Source organism: Ranitomeya imitator, chromosome 10 (assembly GCF_032444005.1).
Source record: "Ranitomeya imitator isolate aRanImi1 chromosome 10, aRanImi1.pri, whole genome shotgun sequence".
Lineage (NCBI taxonomy): Eukaryota > Metazoa > Chordata > Amphibia > Anura > Dendrobatidae > Ranitomeya > Ranitomeya imitator.
In genome coordinates, this window is record NC_091291.1 from 79,094,997 (window position 1) to 79,109,941 (window position 14,945).

The window sequence follows — 14,945 nt, forward strand, 5'->3', positions numbered from 1 at the left end:
GGATTAGAGAAAAGGGGCTAGGGCAGATGGATGGTCAAAATGAGGTCAAAGGTCAGACAGGAAAGGATCAACAGAACACAGAAATACAAGGCCAACCACTGAGCAGATGCTACGTCTGTCAGAGGTCTGAGACTGACAGCTTAGCTAAGTAATTGGGTAATCATCTGGAAAAGGGAACACCTGAAAGCAGCTCAGCACCTATTAGACTCAGATTAGATGGCTGAACTGTCTAGCAAAACACTGACAGCTAAGCATACCCTTGCACCAGATTGGATGACTGAGCTGTCAGTCACAGCGTCCAAGACACACCAAGCGGAGGAATAGTGACACTCTGATGTTTATTAAGATGTTGTTTATTAAGAGATGATTTTCGAGTAAAACATTTCCCACATTAAGAATATGAAAAAGGCTTCTCCCCTGTGTGACTGCTCTGGTGGCTAAGAAGAGATGATTTCTTCACAAAACAGTTCCCACATTCTAAACATGAAAAAGGCTTCTCCCCTGTGTGCGTCCTCTGGTGTCTAACAAGATATGATTTATGGCTAAAACATTTCCAACATTCTGCACATGAAAAAGGTTTCTCCCCTGCGTGACTGCTCTGGTGACTAAGAAGAGATGATTTCTTCACAAAACAGTTCCCACATTCTGAACATGAAAAAGGCTTCTCCCCTGTGTGCGTTCTCTGGTGTCTAACAAGATATGATTTATGGCTAAAACATTTCCAACATTCTGAACATGAAAAAGGCTTCTCCCCCGTGTGAATTTTCTGGTGATGAGCAAAATTTGATTTCTGGGCAAAATACCTCCCACATTCTGAACAAAAAAAAGGCTTCTCCCCTGTGTGGATTCTCTTGTGCTTAAGAAAATCTGATTTCTGGTTAAAACATTTCCCACATTCTGAGCACGAAAAAGGCTTCTCCCCTGTGTGAGTTCTTTGGTGTGTAATAAGATTCCATCTATGTATAAAACATTTCCCACATTCTGAACATGAAAAAGGCTTCTCCTCTGTGTGAATTTTCTGGTGCCTAACAAAATTGGAGTTCTGTGCAAAATACCTCCCACATTCTGAACAAAAAAAAGGCTTCTCCCCTGTGTGAATTCTCTGGTGCTTAACTAGACCTGATTTCTGGTTAAAACATTTCCCACATTCTGAACACGAAAAAGGCTTCTCCCCTGTGTGAATTCTTTGATGAACAACAAGATCTGATTTCTGCTTAAAGCATTTCCCACATTCAGAACATGACAAAGGTTCTTCCCCTGTGTGTGTTATCTGGTGACTAACAAGATCTGATTTCTGGTTAAAATATTTCCCACACTTGAAACAAGAAAATGTATTTTCTTCTGTGTGAATTGTTTGATGTTTAAGAAAATACTTTTTGTTGGGAAAACAATTTCCACATTCTGAACGTGAAAACAGCTTATTTGCTTGAGGAGCAATTTGTTTTTTAATGCTTATATGGTAACTTTGATTTTCCTTAGTAGTCGATAATGAATCAGAAGACAGTACCAGATTTAAAGGATCAAATGACAGATCTTTGCTGTGAAGGGATGATGGTATATCTGGAGTACTGGCATTCACTTCAATTGTATCCTGCGGGATCTCAAGATCGTCTGATATAAAAATTGAAGATGTTAGAGGTCCCTCTGGTCTGGTTGTACAATCATCTGTTAAGAATAAAATCAATTATTATTTTTGAATAAAATGTTCTTGAATTGTATATTTTTGAGCATTTCTACTTAAACTGTCTGTAAAAATGGTAGATTATGTAAAAAAAATTGGATTATTCACCAATACAATGATAGTTCACACCAAGTATTAGAAAAGACAATGTCTCAAACGTTGGTGAAAAAGAATCACATATTATTCCGCTTCCTGTGGCAACGTTTTGATCGAACAGATCTTTCTCAAGAAAAATCTCTTGGATCAAAACGTTGCCACAGGAGGCGGAATAAAATGGGATTCTTTTTCACCAACGTTTGAGGCGCTGTCTTTTCTACTACTTGGTATGGACTTTTTTCCGGGATGAACTACCTGGTCGTGACGTGCGTCCTAAATAGTGTCCTGTAGGACTCTGGCTATATGAGGTGCGGTTTAACATATTATTTTTTGATTGAATGATGGTTCACAGTCTAATAGAAAACCTTATAGGGTGAACCAGTAGAGCGTAGTGTTAAACCGTTTGTTCATTCTGCCTCCGAAATGTGTAATAAAAAGCAAACAAATCATGTTATGTAGTTACAAATAATGATAATAAAAAGTTCTACTCATCTCACAAAAACAAGTCCTAATAAGGTCCATCATTGGTCAGTGGAAAAATAGGTCTCCACATTATTAGTGGCTCAAAGGCTCTTGAAGACCAACATGGCTTCCATAAACCAATCCAGCAATATCCGCTCTCCTAAAGTCAAATACCCCCCTCACTTCTAAGCCTTGAAGTACACAAACCACATTTAGCATCCATGTATTTGGCATTACCATAGTGAGAAGAACCCACATAATTTATGGTTTGTGTTTCCTGGAGCACAGTCTGGGCACTATGTGTTGAGTAATAAAATGGCAAATGTGCAATTTTCACTTTGCAATATCCACTGGGTGAAAATTTTCAGAAGGTGCCTGTGGAGTCAAAATAGTCACTACCAGGGCTGTGGAGTCGGAGCCCATTTTGATGGAGTAGGAGATGGTATACAATTGGCCGTCTCCAACTCCTAAAATATATAATAAATTGGGTACAGTACTTCAATGCAGTTTGTGGGGAATATTTTTTTCATAAGAATTTGGGAAAGTTATGAAATGTCTTGTAAATGTCTGTCCAATTCCTGATGTAAGGTCTAGAATTTTAGCTGAGATGAATCCGTGCTGCAGTTTATGTTCATGAGAAGTAGTGAAGCTCCTCCTCTACAGATAAGGGGAAAAAATATCAAAACACACTTCATCTGAGAACTTCTGGAGTGAACATGAAAGCAGGATTAAGGCAAGTACTTCTTAAAGCATATCTAAACTTTCAATAAACTGTGCTTAAATCAATAGTCCAGTATATGTTGTCTCTGTATGCTTGATGTTTTAGTTTGTTTTTCCTCTTAGCTCTTGTTTGGAGAAATAAGCTGCACTGATGACTTACAGTATATACACTATACATAGAATATAGGCGGAAAAAACTGTTTTCTATCATCTCAAATTTGGAAATGCAGTAACAGGATCGATGAGGACATATATATATATATATATATATATATATATATATATATATATATATATATATATATTTGTGTGTGTTCTGGAATATAATTCTGCACAAATATGCTCCCTCCCTCCTCCCCTCTTCATAGACTGTGAAGAAATATGATGTGAATCATTTAGTGAGCTGTACCCTGAGACAAGCCTGACATTGAAAGTTCAGAATAAAGCTATCTAACAACATATTTTACAAACTCTATACTTTTCTGTCCTATTGATTTATGCAAAGAGGACCAAATAGATATTACTACAGAAGAACAGCAAAATGATTCTTTACAATTAGATGATCTTGTTGAAGCTGCTTCACCTTGTGTATTTGTCTCCTGTTGTGACTCCGGCCCGTGTACTGACTACTCTTGTGTCTTCTGATTTCCTATTTTCTCTGCCCTAATGGTTATGATCCGGCTACCTGACTATTCTTCTTCCCAGCTCACACCAACAGAGAAGCAGGTAACAAAATGGCCCAAGGTTAAGGGTGTCTGTGTAAGTCCAAATCCATGTAGAGGGGTTAAAGGGTGATTGGCAAAACTGTGACTATAGACAATAACAGACCTACTGAAATGATCATGTTGAACAGTATGCTTCATTAAATAAATGAGTAACTGGTGGTAAAACTCCTCTTGAGTAATTATGGGGCTCAGTGGCTCATGGCAATTTAAACTTTATTAAATTATCAAAATAGAAACGCATCAGTGTTCTATTGCCCACATGCGGAAATTTTACTCTTCCTTTTTAATATGAAATAAAGTTTTGAAGATTTTTTAATCAGAGGTGCCTTCCTATTTTGTACATTTTGGTGGATTTCTCTGTGATTCAGCAGCTTTGGATACGGCACGCTGCAAGACGGAAACAGGCATGTAATGATTTAGTACAGTGAGATCACTCCCTTTTTGTCACAACCCATTGTTTGATTCGTGGCAGCTCTGGTTCGACTCTGTTTTAAATGTAGCTTTTTCCCTTTCAGGCCAGCAAGGGTTAATGTCAGTTTTTTCTTCATTGGCAATCTTCTGCAGTTGCAGAGTTGCTGGGTCAGCTGATGTGGGTGGGTGACCACTCCCACCATCCTTTAAATGGTCACCTGATGCATCAGCTGACTGTTGGGGATATAGTTTCTCTATGGAGACCAGGCTTGCAGTGGCAGCTCTCTGGTGTCTGCTGTTTCTGGAGTTTGGAGTCCAGCTTCTGTGTCATCTGCGGTGTGGAGGTTGGCAGTGGAGACTGGAAGCTAAGTGTGTTTTCTCCTCTTCCCTTTCGTGTTTGTAACTGTCCCCTGTGTGATACTATCTGCAGTGGGGAGGCTAGCGCCCCTTGCCGACCAGTGCTAGGTGACAGCGAGGGACCAGGTTCCTGATAGCGATTGAGGGGAAGGACCCACTTTGGGCACTGGGGGAATGCAGGGACAGGCTCAGCTTTGAGCTCAGGTGGTGACCATCCCCCGTTTCCCAATCAGTAGGGCCTTCCTCTCCCCATTTCCATCCCGTTGTGTGTGTGTTGCGCCGTCCGCTAACCCACCCTGTTGGGTCGTGTCACTTTGTGACGTTTTTGTTTTCTTACTATTTTTTAAACTAAGGATCAATATTTTCTGTCAGATGACATTTAAAGAGAACTGTTTATAGTACTGCAGAGCAGAGGTGTCTTAAATTTAGATCTTGGACATTTAGAAGAGGAAATGGAGATCTTTTTTTAAAATATTACCAGGGAGATACAGACTCACATAAGTGAGCCAGGACAATTCCACCACAATCAATCATACAGAATGAACCTGTAAAAAAAAAAGACCTAGAAAAAATATAGATGTTATATTCCCAACAACAACGTATATTATATATATATATATATATATATATATATATACATATACATATATATATATATATATATATATATATATATATATGTACATATATATATATATATATACATATATATATATATATATATATATATATATATATATATATACACAGTATATATATAAGTGAGAACTCCAACACTAAACCAGAGTTGTACTCATTTATGGTGGACCATTGGGGCTACTATGAGTCCTGAACAAAAGAGCAGAGAAAGTATTAATGCTTCCCATTTCAGGAGAGATTGTGCAATAATCTTGAATTCCATAGGATTAAAAACATAATGTAATTTATGATGTGGAATGAATCCATGAAACTCGGGCTCGAGCCATGTGAATACATCTCCTGCAGACGTGAATAAATGTATATTACAGCCATAAGCCACGCACAGCTTAGAGAATTATATTATTGCACATGTGTAATGTTTTTTGTTTAGTTTATCACAATCCACCTTAAAGTTAGTCAGTTTTAAAAGAAAATAAAAAGTCAGGATAAAGGGAAACTGCTGTTATAGTACAGAAATTCACACTTGACCCTTACTGCACATTTAATGCTGTCGATCATAAAAGCGAAGTTTCTAGGAAGCCAACAGCATCATTACCCTCCGCTTTCTCATAGAGACCCATCATATTTTTCTTCAAGTGATTTTTTTAACTTGTCAGCACATTCTACATAAGCTGTAATTTGGCTTTGTAGTGTACAGATCTGGACAGGTAACGGTCAGCGTATCCAGGGTGCAGGTGGATCATTCAGGTTGTAAGTTCTATAGTAAAGGGCTTTCAATACCCAAAGTAATTTGAACACTTTTGGATGGAGAAGAATGGTGTGGTCTAGAGGCAAAATGGTGATCACAAAATTGTGATACCGCCGGACTACACCGATAAAGCAGTTACAGCCGGTGAATGAGAAGAATCTGTAACTTCTCTGTATTTAGTGGTTACTACTCACCTGGGTAGTCATATGTAGGAATCTCCTCTTTACACCACTCATCACCCCTCACATATGTCTCTGTAGTATTAATATGGGTCAGATCTTCACCCTGAAACAAATATTGTAAAAGTCACAAACAGATGGAGAAGTCCCATCTATGATCAGCTGCCATCCTGCCATCTCCACTGTTCTCATTACACAAGTATAAAACATAATACTGGTGGAAAAACAAGACTGAACACAAGACCTTCACAGCCATCTACAGATATGGGAGAGATCTCATGACACCTTCTCTCCATCTACCTGATTATCCTGAGGAACATTGGGATCTTCTTGTTTACAATCCTGTGGAAGAAGAGAATGGAGACATCTCTCTGGTGTTGTCCTCTTACTGGATAGATCTGGAGGAAACACATACATAGACTGAATTCATTCTTTACAGATAATTATAGGTCGTGTGTATTTAGTCCTGTCTATTACCTGGTGATGTGAGGGGCTGAGGAACCTCCATGATGTCCTTGTACACATCTTTGTGTCCTTCTAAATACTCCCACTCCTCCAGGGAGAAATAGATGGCGACATCCTGACACCTTATAGGAACCTGACACATACAATGATACCATCATCCCCCTGATCCCTTCAAATGGTTACTATATAATGTCCCAGCATTCCCAGCAGTGTCACCTCTCCAGTCAGCAGCTCAATCATCTTGTAGGTCAGTTCTAGGATCTTCTGGTTGTTGATGTCCTCATTTATCAGACGGTGAGGTGGAGGCCCCGTGATTGGACTCAGGGGTCTTCCCAATCCCTGACACACAGGGTCCTGACAGCGCTCACTAGAGATCTTCTTCACTACTGTGTAATCCTGGTTATGGAGAGACACATTAATAAATCTCACTACAGACATTTCCAGAGTCCTCACCTCTCCAGTTCTGTCCATCTCTTATCCCCATAGATAAGAATCATGTAATGTGACGTCATCAGAATCTCTCACCTCTCCAGTAAGCCGGAAGAGGATCTCTAGGGTGAGGTGTAATATCCTCTCCGCCATCTTGTCTCTGTCCATGTATTTTAGGGACCTGATTGAGAAGAAGATGAGCCGATGTGAGATCATAAAGAGTTCTGTGTAATAATACAATTACTGGAAATAATAAGGGAAACATATGAGATTATTTTACACTATTTAGTTTTCTTCTTTACATCTACTAATAAAACCTATATATTTTAAGCCACAGACAACAAGCAGTTTCTTCCTCGGAGTTGGCAGCTGAATACGTTCCTCATAGACTCATCTTCCATAACGCTAATTATCATCTCATTTACCGACACTGGAATCGGCATTAGCAATACTGCAGGAGACATTCATTACACGTGACATGAGAAATAACTACTTCATGATGAGGACGACATCTTCATCTTCTACTACGGCTCAAGAGACATATTTGGCCAGAGTCAGTCATTGACTCCATCACCACTGGCTGTCTATATGAATATGTATACTGTGTGAGGGGGATGTTGGTACTGGGGAATGTTATACTGTGTGGAGGCCAAGAAATGGGCACTGTGCTATGAGAGCAAGGCCGGCGTCACACTAAACATATGGAAAATCAGTCCGAGTCTCCCTGCCGAGAGTCGCACAAGTGTTCTCCTATGGTCATCCGTGTGTAATGCGATGATGCGATTTTCTCCCACCCATGTATCCGTATGACATGCGTATGGCTTTACATTTCTCACTGATTTTCTTAATTGAATTACTTTGCACAATGGGTTGAAATTAGGAAAATGTGTTAGTATTTGTCGAATGCTACACAGATGTTCCGTGTAGTGTCCGAGTTTTTCTCGCACCCATAGACTTGCATTGGCGAGTCTCGGACGATATACGAGTACAATCGCAGCATGCTGAGAATTTACACGCACGCTGAATACGCCCGAGAAAAAATACGGTGATGTGAGCTGCCCCTTAATATAACACTGGTCCGAGCGCTATGCGATGTTTTCTCACATAGCATTCGTCCGTATTCTACGGTATTGTGACGCCGGCATAATACAGGTCTCCTTGGTTTTTCATAGTTGGGTCATTTGTATCTATCAGTGGAAAGAGAACAAAACCATTGTGAATCTTATAAGGCGGCAACACAATAACTCCCCAAATCTAACATTATTATATCATCCCCACAATGTGAGAGTCTTCAGGGTGAATCCTCTCTCACCATCGGATTACAGCGGATACTATGGAGCTAAAGTGACTAAACAGACTTTCTGTCACCTCCATAAAGCGGCACTTTTCTGTGTTTGTCAGAACTGTCCGAGGATTATTAGAGGTGAGAGTCTCCCCCAATTAGAAGGGACACCTGTGGATATTGGGGTCTTTACCTGCTAGTTTCTCCCAAAGGGTTAAACGCCGTCTGTAACTTCAGGGTCTTTCTATGAAGCTTCTTCTCTGAACTTTCTTCCTCTGTTTTCTGCCGTATTTCTATTACTCTCCGGAATCAGGAATGTATTAAGTCCTAGAGAAACTGCGGAGAAAGAATCATTTCTAATTCTGTGTTTCCAGGATTCTTCTTGTGGGAATTGGCTGCGATATCCCCGGTGCAATATATTACTAGTATTAATGCGCCAGTAATGGGGAATCACCACATCCCTCCACCTGCAGAGCCGCACTCCACATATACGGCTGTTCTGTGCGCACAGGACCTGTGATGAGGTCACAGGAGGGGAGGAGTCAGGGGTCACATGATCAGGGGCCTCTTAGTGATGGGCAGTCCGGCTCTTTTTGGTGATCCGGCTCTTTTTCAAAATAAAAATCTGTTTTCCACAGTCCTCGCTCCCGTTCTTTGCCTGTAGAGTAACAGCCTCATTATACACCTGTATAAGTCTCTAGTGAAGCAGTACAGACTGTTTTTTGTATTGCTATTTCCTCAGATTGTTCGCTCTTGTGAACAGGGACCCTGCTACTCGGTTGTACTCTTATGTATTACTTTCTAATATGCGGCATTTTTTGTACATGTCCTTTCTGGATTAGTAAGTGCTGTGATGTACTGGCGCTGTATGAGATTATAATTCATAAAAATAAAGGCATGCTGCAAGCACTGGTGCAGAGGCGTAGCTAGAGCTTTTGCCGCCCGGGGCTGTTCCCGAGTTTGGCGCTCCCTCCCCCCCGCTCAATACACACAAAGGTTACCAAAAATAGTTTTCCTGTTTTGTAGAACTTAAACTGGGCCTAATGGTGTCACCCCCACATGCCAAACCTGTGACTTTTAATTAATATCAGAGAGAACAAATGACCGCCATACACAACACAATCCACTATACCAAGACCAATAATATCACATACAGGAAGAAACACCACAACACCATGACCAGACCACATAGTGACCGAATAATACTATATACAACGGACAAATACCGCCACACCGTGACCAGATCACATATTACCACCACTTGGTGACCAAATAGCACATACAAGGGACAAATACCACAACACCATTTCCAGACCACATATTACCACCACATAGTGACTGAATACTACAATACTGATCAGTAATAAAAAAAAAACAAAACAAAAAAAAAAAACACAATACTATCACCATAAGTGCCAGTATTCACAGGAGATCTGTACTTAGTATGCAGTGTCTGGGTAGAGGTAATACAAAGATCACTGGTGGTATTATACACAGGAGCTCTGTATATAATGTATAGGTAATACAGTGATCACTGGTGACATTGTACACAGGACCACTGTATATAGTATACAGTGTATAGTGTCAGTGTATAGGTAACACTGACTCACCAGTGACGTCTCTAGATGAAGTCCTTCATCTTTCATCCAGCACAGACCGCCATCATTTCTTCCAGTCAGGACTCGTTTCTGCAGGAAATAACACAGTTATCTCGAGCTCCGCTTGCAGAACACATTACTTAATTTTTAACAACTTCTACGTTACATCACATGAAGAAAAAAAGGTGATATAGTGTCACTCTACACAATAACAGGACCGCCCCCCATTTAAAACAGAATACTCAAAAAATAAAATAAATACATCACTGCAGTAATAATATCCCTTAATTAGCCCCTATGGTAATACTATTCCCCACCCTGGCCCCGTTTATCTCATTCCTGGCTCCAGCCATATGTTCTCGCATCCTGCCCTCATGAGTATCCATCCTGCCCCATGATCCAATCCTGCCCCATGTCTTTCATTCTGCCCCGTGTCTCCAATCATGCCCCGTATCTACATTCTGCCCATGCCTCAAGTCCTGCCCCCAGTGTGTCCAGCAATCTGCCCCAGTGTGTCCAGCATATTACCCCCAGTATGTCCAACATATTGCCCCAGTGTCCAGCAATCCGCCCCAGTGCGTCCAGCAATCTTCCCCAGTGTGTCCAGCATATTACCCCCAGTGTGTCCAGCAATCTGCCCCAGGGTGTCCAGCAATCTGCCCCAGGTGTGTCCAGCAATCTGCCCCAGTGTCCAGCATTGCCCCAGCATGTCCAGCAATCTGCCCCAGTGTCCAGCATTGCCCCAGCGTGTCCAGCAATCTGCCCCAGTGTCCAGCATTGCCCCAGGGGGTCCAGAAATCTGCCCCAGTGTGTCCAGAAATCTGCCCCAGTGTCCAGAAATCTGCCCCAGGGTGTCCAGCATTGCCCCCAGACAGACAGTCAGACATAAAGAAAAAAAAAAAAAAAAGTAAAATCCTCACCTCTCTCGGACCCTCAGCGCAGGTCCGGTGCACTCTCCGGCTCTGCAACGCTCAGGACAGAGGCTGAGCACGCAGTGATGACGTCATCACACCCTCTGCCCTGAGACGTCGCAGAGTCAGAGGGCGCTGAAGACGCTGCAGCTGCCGCGCAGCCGCAGGAATCAGGAGAGGTGAGTATTAGCTCTGGCACCGGGGGGGTTAGTGGGGGGCACCGCCCGAAGATTTAAAGGGCCCACGTTTTGTTTTTTTTTTCCTTTTCCTGCAGCGCCGGCCCGCCCCCCCCCCCCCCCCCCCCCCCGCACCTTCCTTCCTACGCCACTGCACTGGTGAAAGTGAAAGAAAATAAAAATGAGGCTCCGAGCCTGCGCAGTATGACATCCACATACAGATTGGATGCAGCATCCTGATTCGGGCGTTTACATTGACAATCATATGTTTTTTGGATGCGCTGCCACGTACCAGGATGTCTGCAGATTTTTTAACACCCAAAATTCACAACAAGCTGCGTTTTGGGAGCACATGACAAATCCTGATGCAAACGGAGGTCCATGCGTCCCTATGTTAAGTATAGAGATGCAATCTGGATCAGAATTGCTCCACATCACAACGCACCGTACCAAAGCGCTAGTGTGAAAGCTGACCACCCATGCAGCCCCTAACCAGGCGCCCCCATGTTATATACATGCCCCCAATCCATGTTATTACCATTTGCACACTATAACATAGGGCACAAGCCGCTCACTGCACAGCATGCAGAGTCTCCATTATGTCTGCATACTGTTCCCATACAGTGTCATCACTTTCCCATACAGCACATCCCCTGCTTCCGAGCATGCTCAGTCCCACATAACTGATCCGTGCTCCATGGTAATTCCAGACGTGTAGCCACGGGTCCGTGCGGGTCCCTGTGCCTGTGTGTTTTTCAGATGACACAAAGCTGCAACAAGTTGCGTTTTTCTGCGTCTGGTAAAATATGGAGACACATGGATATGTGGGAAACCGGTGACAACTGGATGCACACGCAAGTCCCATCCGTCACCACTGAAAGTCAATGGAGACCAAAACGGATCCGTGTGCATCCATTGTCACACGCAATGCGAAATATGCAAGTGTGAAACCAGCGTAACTATATATAATGATTGGAGCTGTACTAGATCTCTCCACAGGTTCCGCCTAAAATCACTTTATATTACCCTCAGCAGCAACAACCGACATCGTCCATCCCATCCTCCTCCCTGTATGTTCCTGTCCTGAATCCTCCTCAGTCCTGACTAATACTATGATACCAAACAATCTGCTGAGTCCCTCCTCCTATACATATATGTATATGCCATAGATGATGCCAGTATGCTGAGTCGCTCCTCATATATATATATACACTGTGTATGTATCAGTATATAATGCCATGGATGAGTAAAGTATATCCTTATTTGGGACTAAGGTAACTCAAATCCTGACTCCAGCACTGAAGGATGGTGGAACACTAATGCTTGCAGTCTGGGGGCACTTAAGGGTTAACACCACCTCTCTCCTCACTGCTCCTCCCACATGAGTCACAGTCACACTTCACTACCCTGAATCTGATAGGCTGCAGGCACCAGCCAAGAAAGAAAAAAAAAGACTGGGCTCACTCACCCTGCAGAGCCAACTCCTTTCGTTCACAGCAGGGAGCTGCTCTTTGTGTCTGCTCATTCACTAAGGACACATCACTACAGTGTATGGTAGAGGCTAAATCCAAGTGGCTAGAAGGACCTCTGCTGACGCCATGTCCATGTGACCATGTGTGGGAATGATGTCAGGAAGGGACAGCACCTTTTCCTCCATACTGCAGTGGCTATTTCCAGTGGACAGAGGGATCTGGTCCTTTACACCTCTTGGCTTTAGCTTTCTCACAGTGAGCCGGCTATTTCCCAGTCGGCTATAGGACACTTATTGTTTGTAAATATATAGGAATCCGGTATTTTTTTCTTTCGCAGTAAGGGTAACTTCACACAGGGCGTTTTTGCTGAGTTTTTTCTGCAGCAATACCTGATCATCTTGGCAGGAAAGAAGCTGCGCCAAAAACCAGGTTTTGGTGCGTTTTTGCATCGCTTTTTTCATGCGCTTTTTTCTCTTTGTGCATGCCAATAAAGTTGAGTGCACACAGAGAAAGAAAAAACAACTTCTTGTAGATAGAATGAATAGATAGAATGATTGAATAGATAGAATGAATAGATAGATAGAATGAATAGATAGAATAATTGAATAGATAGAATAATTGAATAGATAGAATGATTGAATAGACAGAATAATTGAATAGACAGAATAATTGAATAGATAGAATTGAATAGATAGAAGTAGTGTATAATTCAGATTATTCGTCAAACTCAATCTGACAGGTGCCCCGCCCCCTATCAAAGTGTATCAAAGTGTGTAACCCCTCCCCTCCCCTTGTCTGACGGCTGGTATCCAGCTGTCCCTCCTTGTTTGATTCCCCTTTTTGATATCGTTTAATATAGTTTAATTTGTTGTAGTTTTGATATTATTCCCGTATTTTGTGGAATAACACGTTTATAATTATAGCCTAGTCGTGTATTTATTTTACACGTGGTTTATAACACCTTTCTCATTTGTTTTATATTAGATTTTATACGTAGCCCCGAGTTTGATTCTGTAAGCTTTGTTTTATTCACAGTGTATTCATATAGTCCAGAACTTAAAGCTGTTTATATGTGTCTCTACTGAACACTAGTACTAAATGGTGAACATTAACTAAATGTTTATTTTCACAAACAGAGAATCTGCTGTGGGTCAGCGGTTTATAACACCTAGGTCAATTGTTGTTGTATTTGCTATCCCTTCATGCTGTTTGGCGATCTTTGTGAAGCAGAACTTTGTTTTATAACACATTTGTACCTGTATTGTACCTGAAGGTTATGTAGGCTTATCTGTGGGTCAGAGGTTTATAAAGCCTAGGTCAATTGCTGTTGTAATCGCTTTACCAATAAATGTTTATTTACACAAACAGAAAAGTTATTGTGTCCTGTAGCTGTCTATTTGTTTTTGTATTCGCTTCCTTAGAAAACTTATTTGTAATTCTACCACCCATTAACAGAAAATTGTATTCACAGTGTAGCAGATTTTCTCCTTGTGTCTGTATATATATACAACACAAGCAAGTAAGAAGCGGTGTGTTTTATACGAATAAAAACCAAAGACACGATATTGTAAAAATGTAAAAAATTTTATTTCTCACAATAAAACAGCATCTCAAAGACATTTCAATACTATAAAAATTCTTGCAGAATATAAAAAGTAAAAAATAGAGTTGAGCGACCTTGACCTTTTTAGAGTCGAGCCGGGTTTCGCGAAACCCGACTATCTCAAAAGTCGGGTCGAGTGAAATCGGCCGATTATGACGTAAAGTCGGGATCGACCGAAACACGAAACCCAATGCAAGTCAATGGGGCAGCATAGTCGGCAGTGAGTGGGGGCCAGGAAAACACCTAGAGTGCCCATTTTAATGTCAAAACCATCCATTCTTCTTAATGAAGCTTGTCAAGCGTAATTTACCTTATAATAATTGGAAGGCATTTGAAATTGGGGGTCATTTGGCTAAAGTTGTGTGGGGTAGGGCTGGTTCAAGTAATTAGTGGGCCCAGGAAATCTGGACCACGTCACGGCAGTGGAGCAGGGAGAGGTAAGTATTTCAACTTTGCAAGTGCTGTGATCCTGAGCAAGCAGGGGGGGCCCACTTGTTGGCATTGGCACTGGCACAGGGCCCCTCAAAGTACAGCGGTGTGTTTGCACGGCGGGGGCGCCTCCCACCGGCAGCAACACTTTTGCGTACTATGAGAGGCCCTGTGCCAGTGACGTCGCCAACTAGTATTCCTCCCCCCACCTGATGAAGGAACCTGCACTTTCATCTGCACCTTCCTCTTTGTCCCCGTGTAAGGTGGTATGGTATGCGGGAAGAGCAACCTGACTTTCAGCAGGGTCACAATGTTGTTGTGTAGCATGCACGGGGAATGTTGCGTTATGGGTCAATGTACCAGCAGACTCATCTATCACTGGCTGGGCAATGGGCACGATGAAGTGGAAACACAGATATAGGCCCAAAGAATAAAGTGGGCTAAATGCAGTTCAAAATTGGTATCACAGGAATAACCAGGGGGCATTGCAGTGGAGGACAACTGGAATGAGGGGCTGACACAGAGAGTAGGGCCAAATCAGTAAGTAGTCGAAATGCAGTTC

The 14,945-nt window shown here is 42.0% G+C and overlaps 1 protein-coding gene across 1 annotated transcript; it reads right to left on the bottom strand.

Annotated features, from left to right (window-relative positions):
• Positions 1-335: 335 nt before the first annotated feature.
• LOC138651791 (oocyte zinc finger protein XlCOF22-like) lies at positions 336-8,712 on the bottom strand. The gene is made up of 7 exons (XM_069742294.1): positions 8,388-8,712; positions 7,009-7,093; positions 6,700-6,879; positions 6,496-6,616; positions 6,319-6,416; positions 6,034-6,124; positions 336-1,665 (listed from the first exon to the last, which is right to left on the bottom strand). The coding sequence occupies exons 2-7, from the start codon at positions 7,078-7,080 to the stop codon at positions 392-394; spliced, it is 1,836 nt and encodes a 611-aa protein (XP_069598395.1). The 5' UTR covers positions 7,081-7,093; positions 8,388-8,712; the 3' UTR covers positions 336-391.
• Between the last annotated feature and the right edge of the window lie 6,233 nt (positions 8,713-14,945).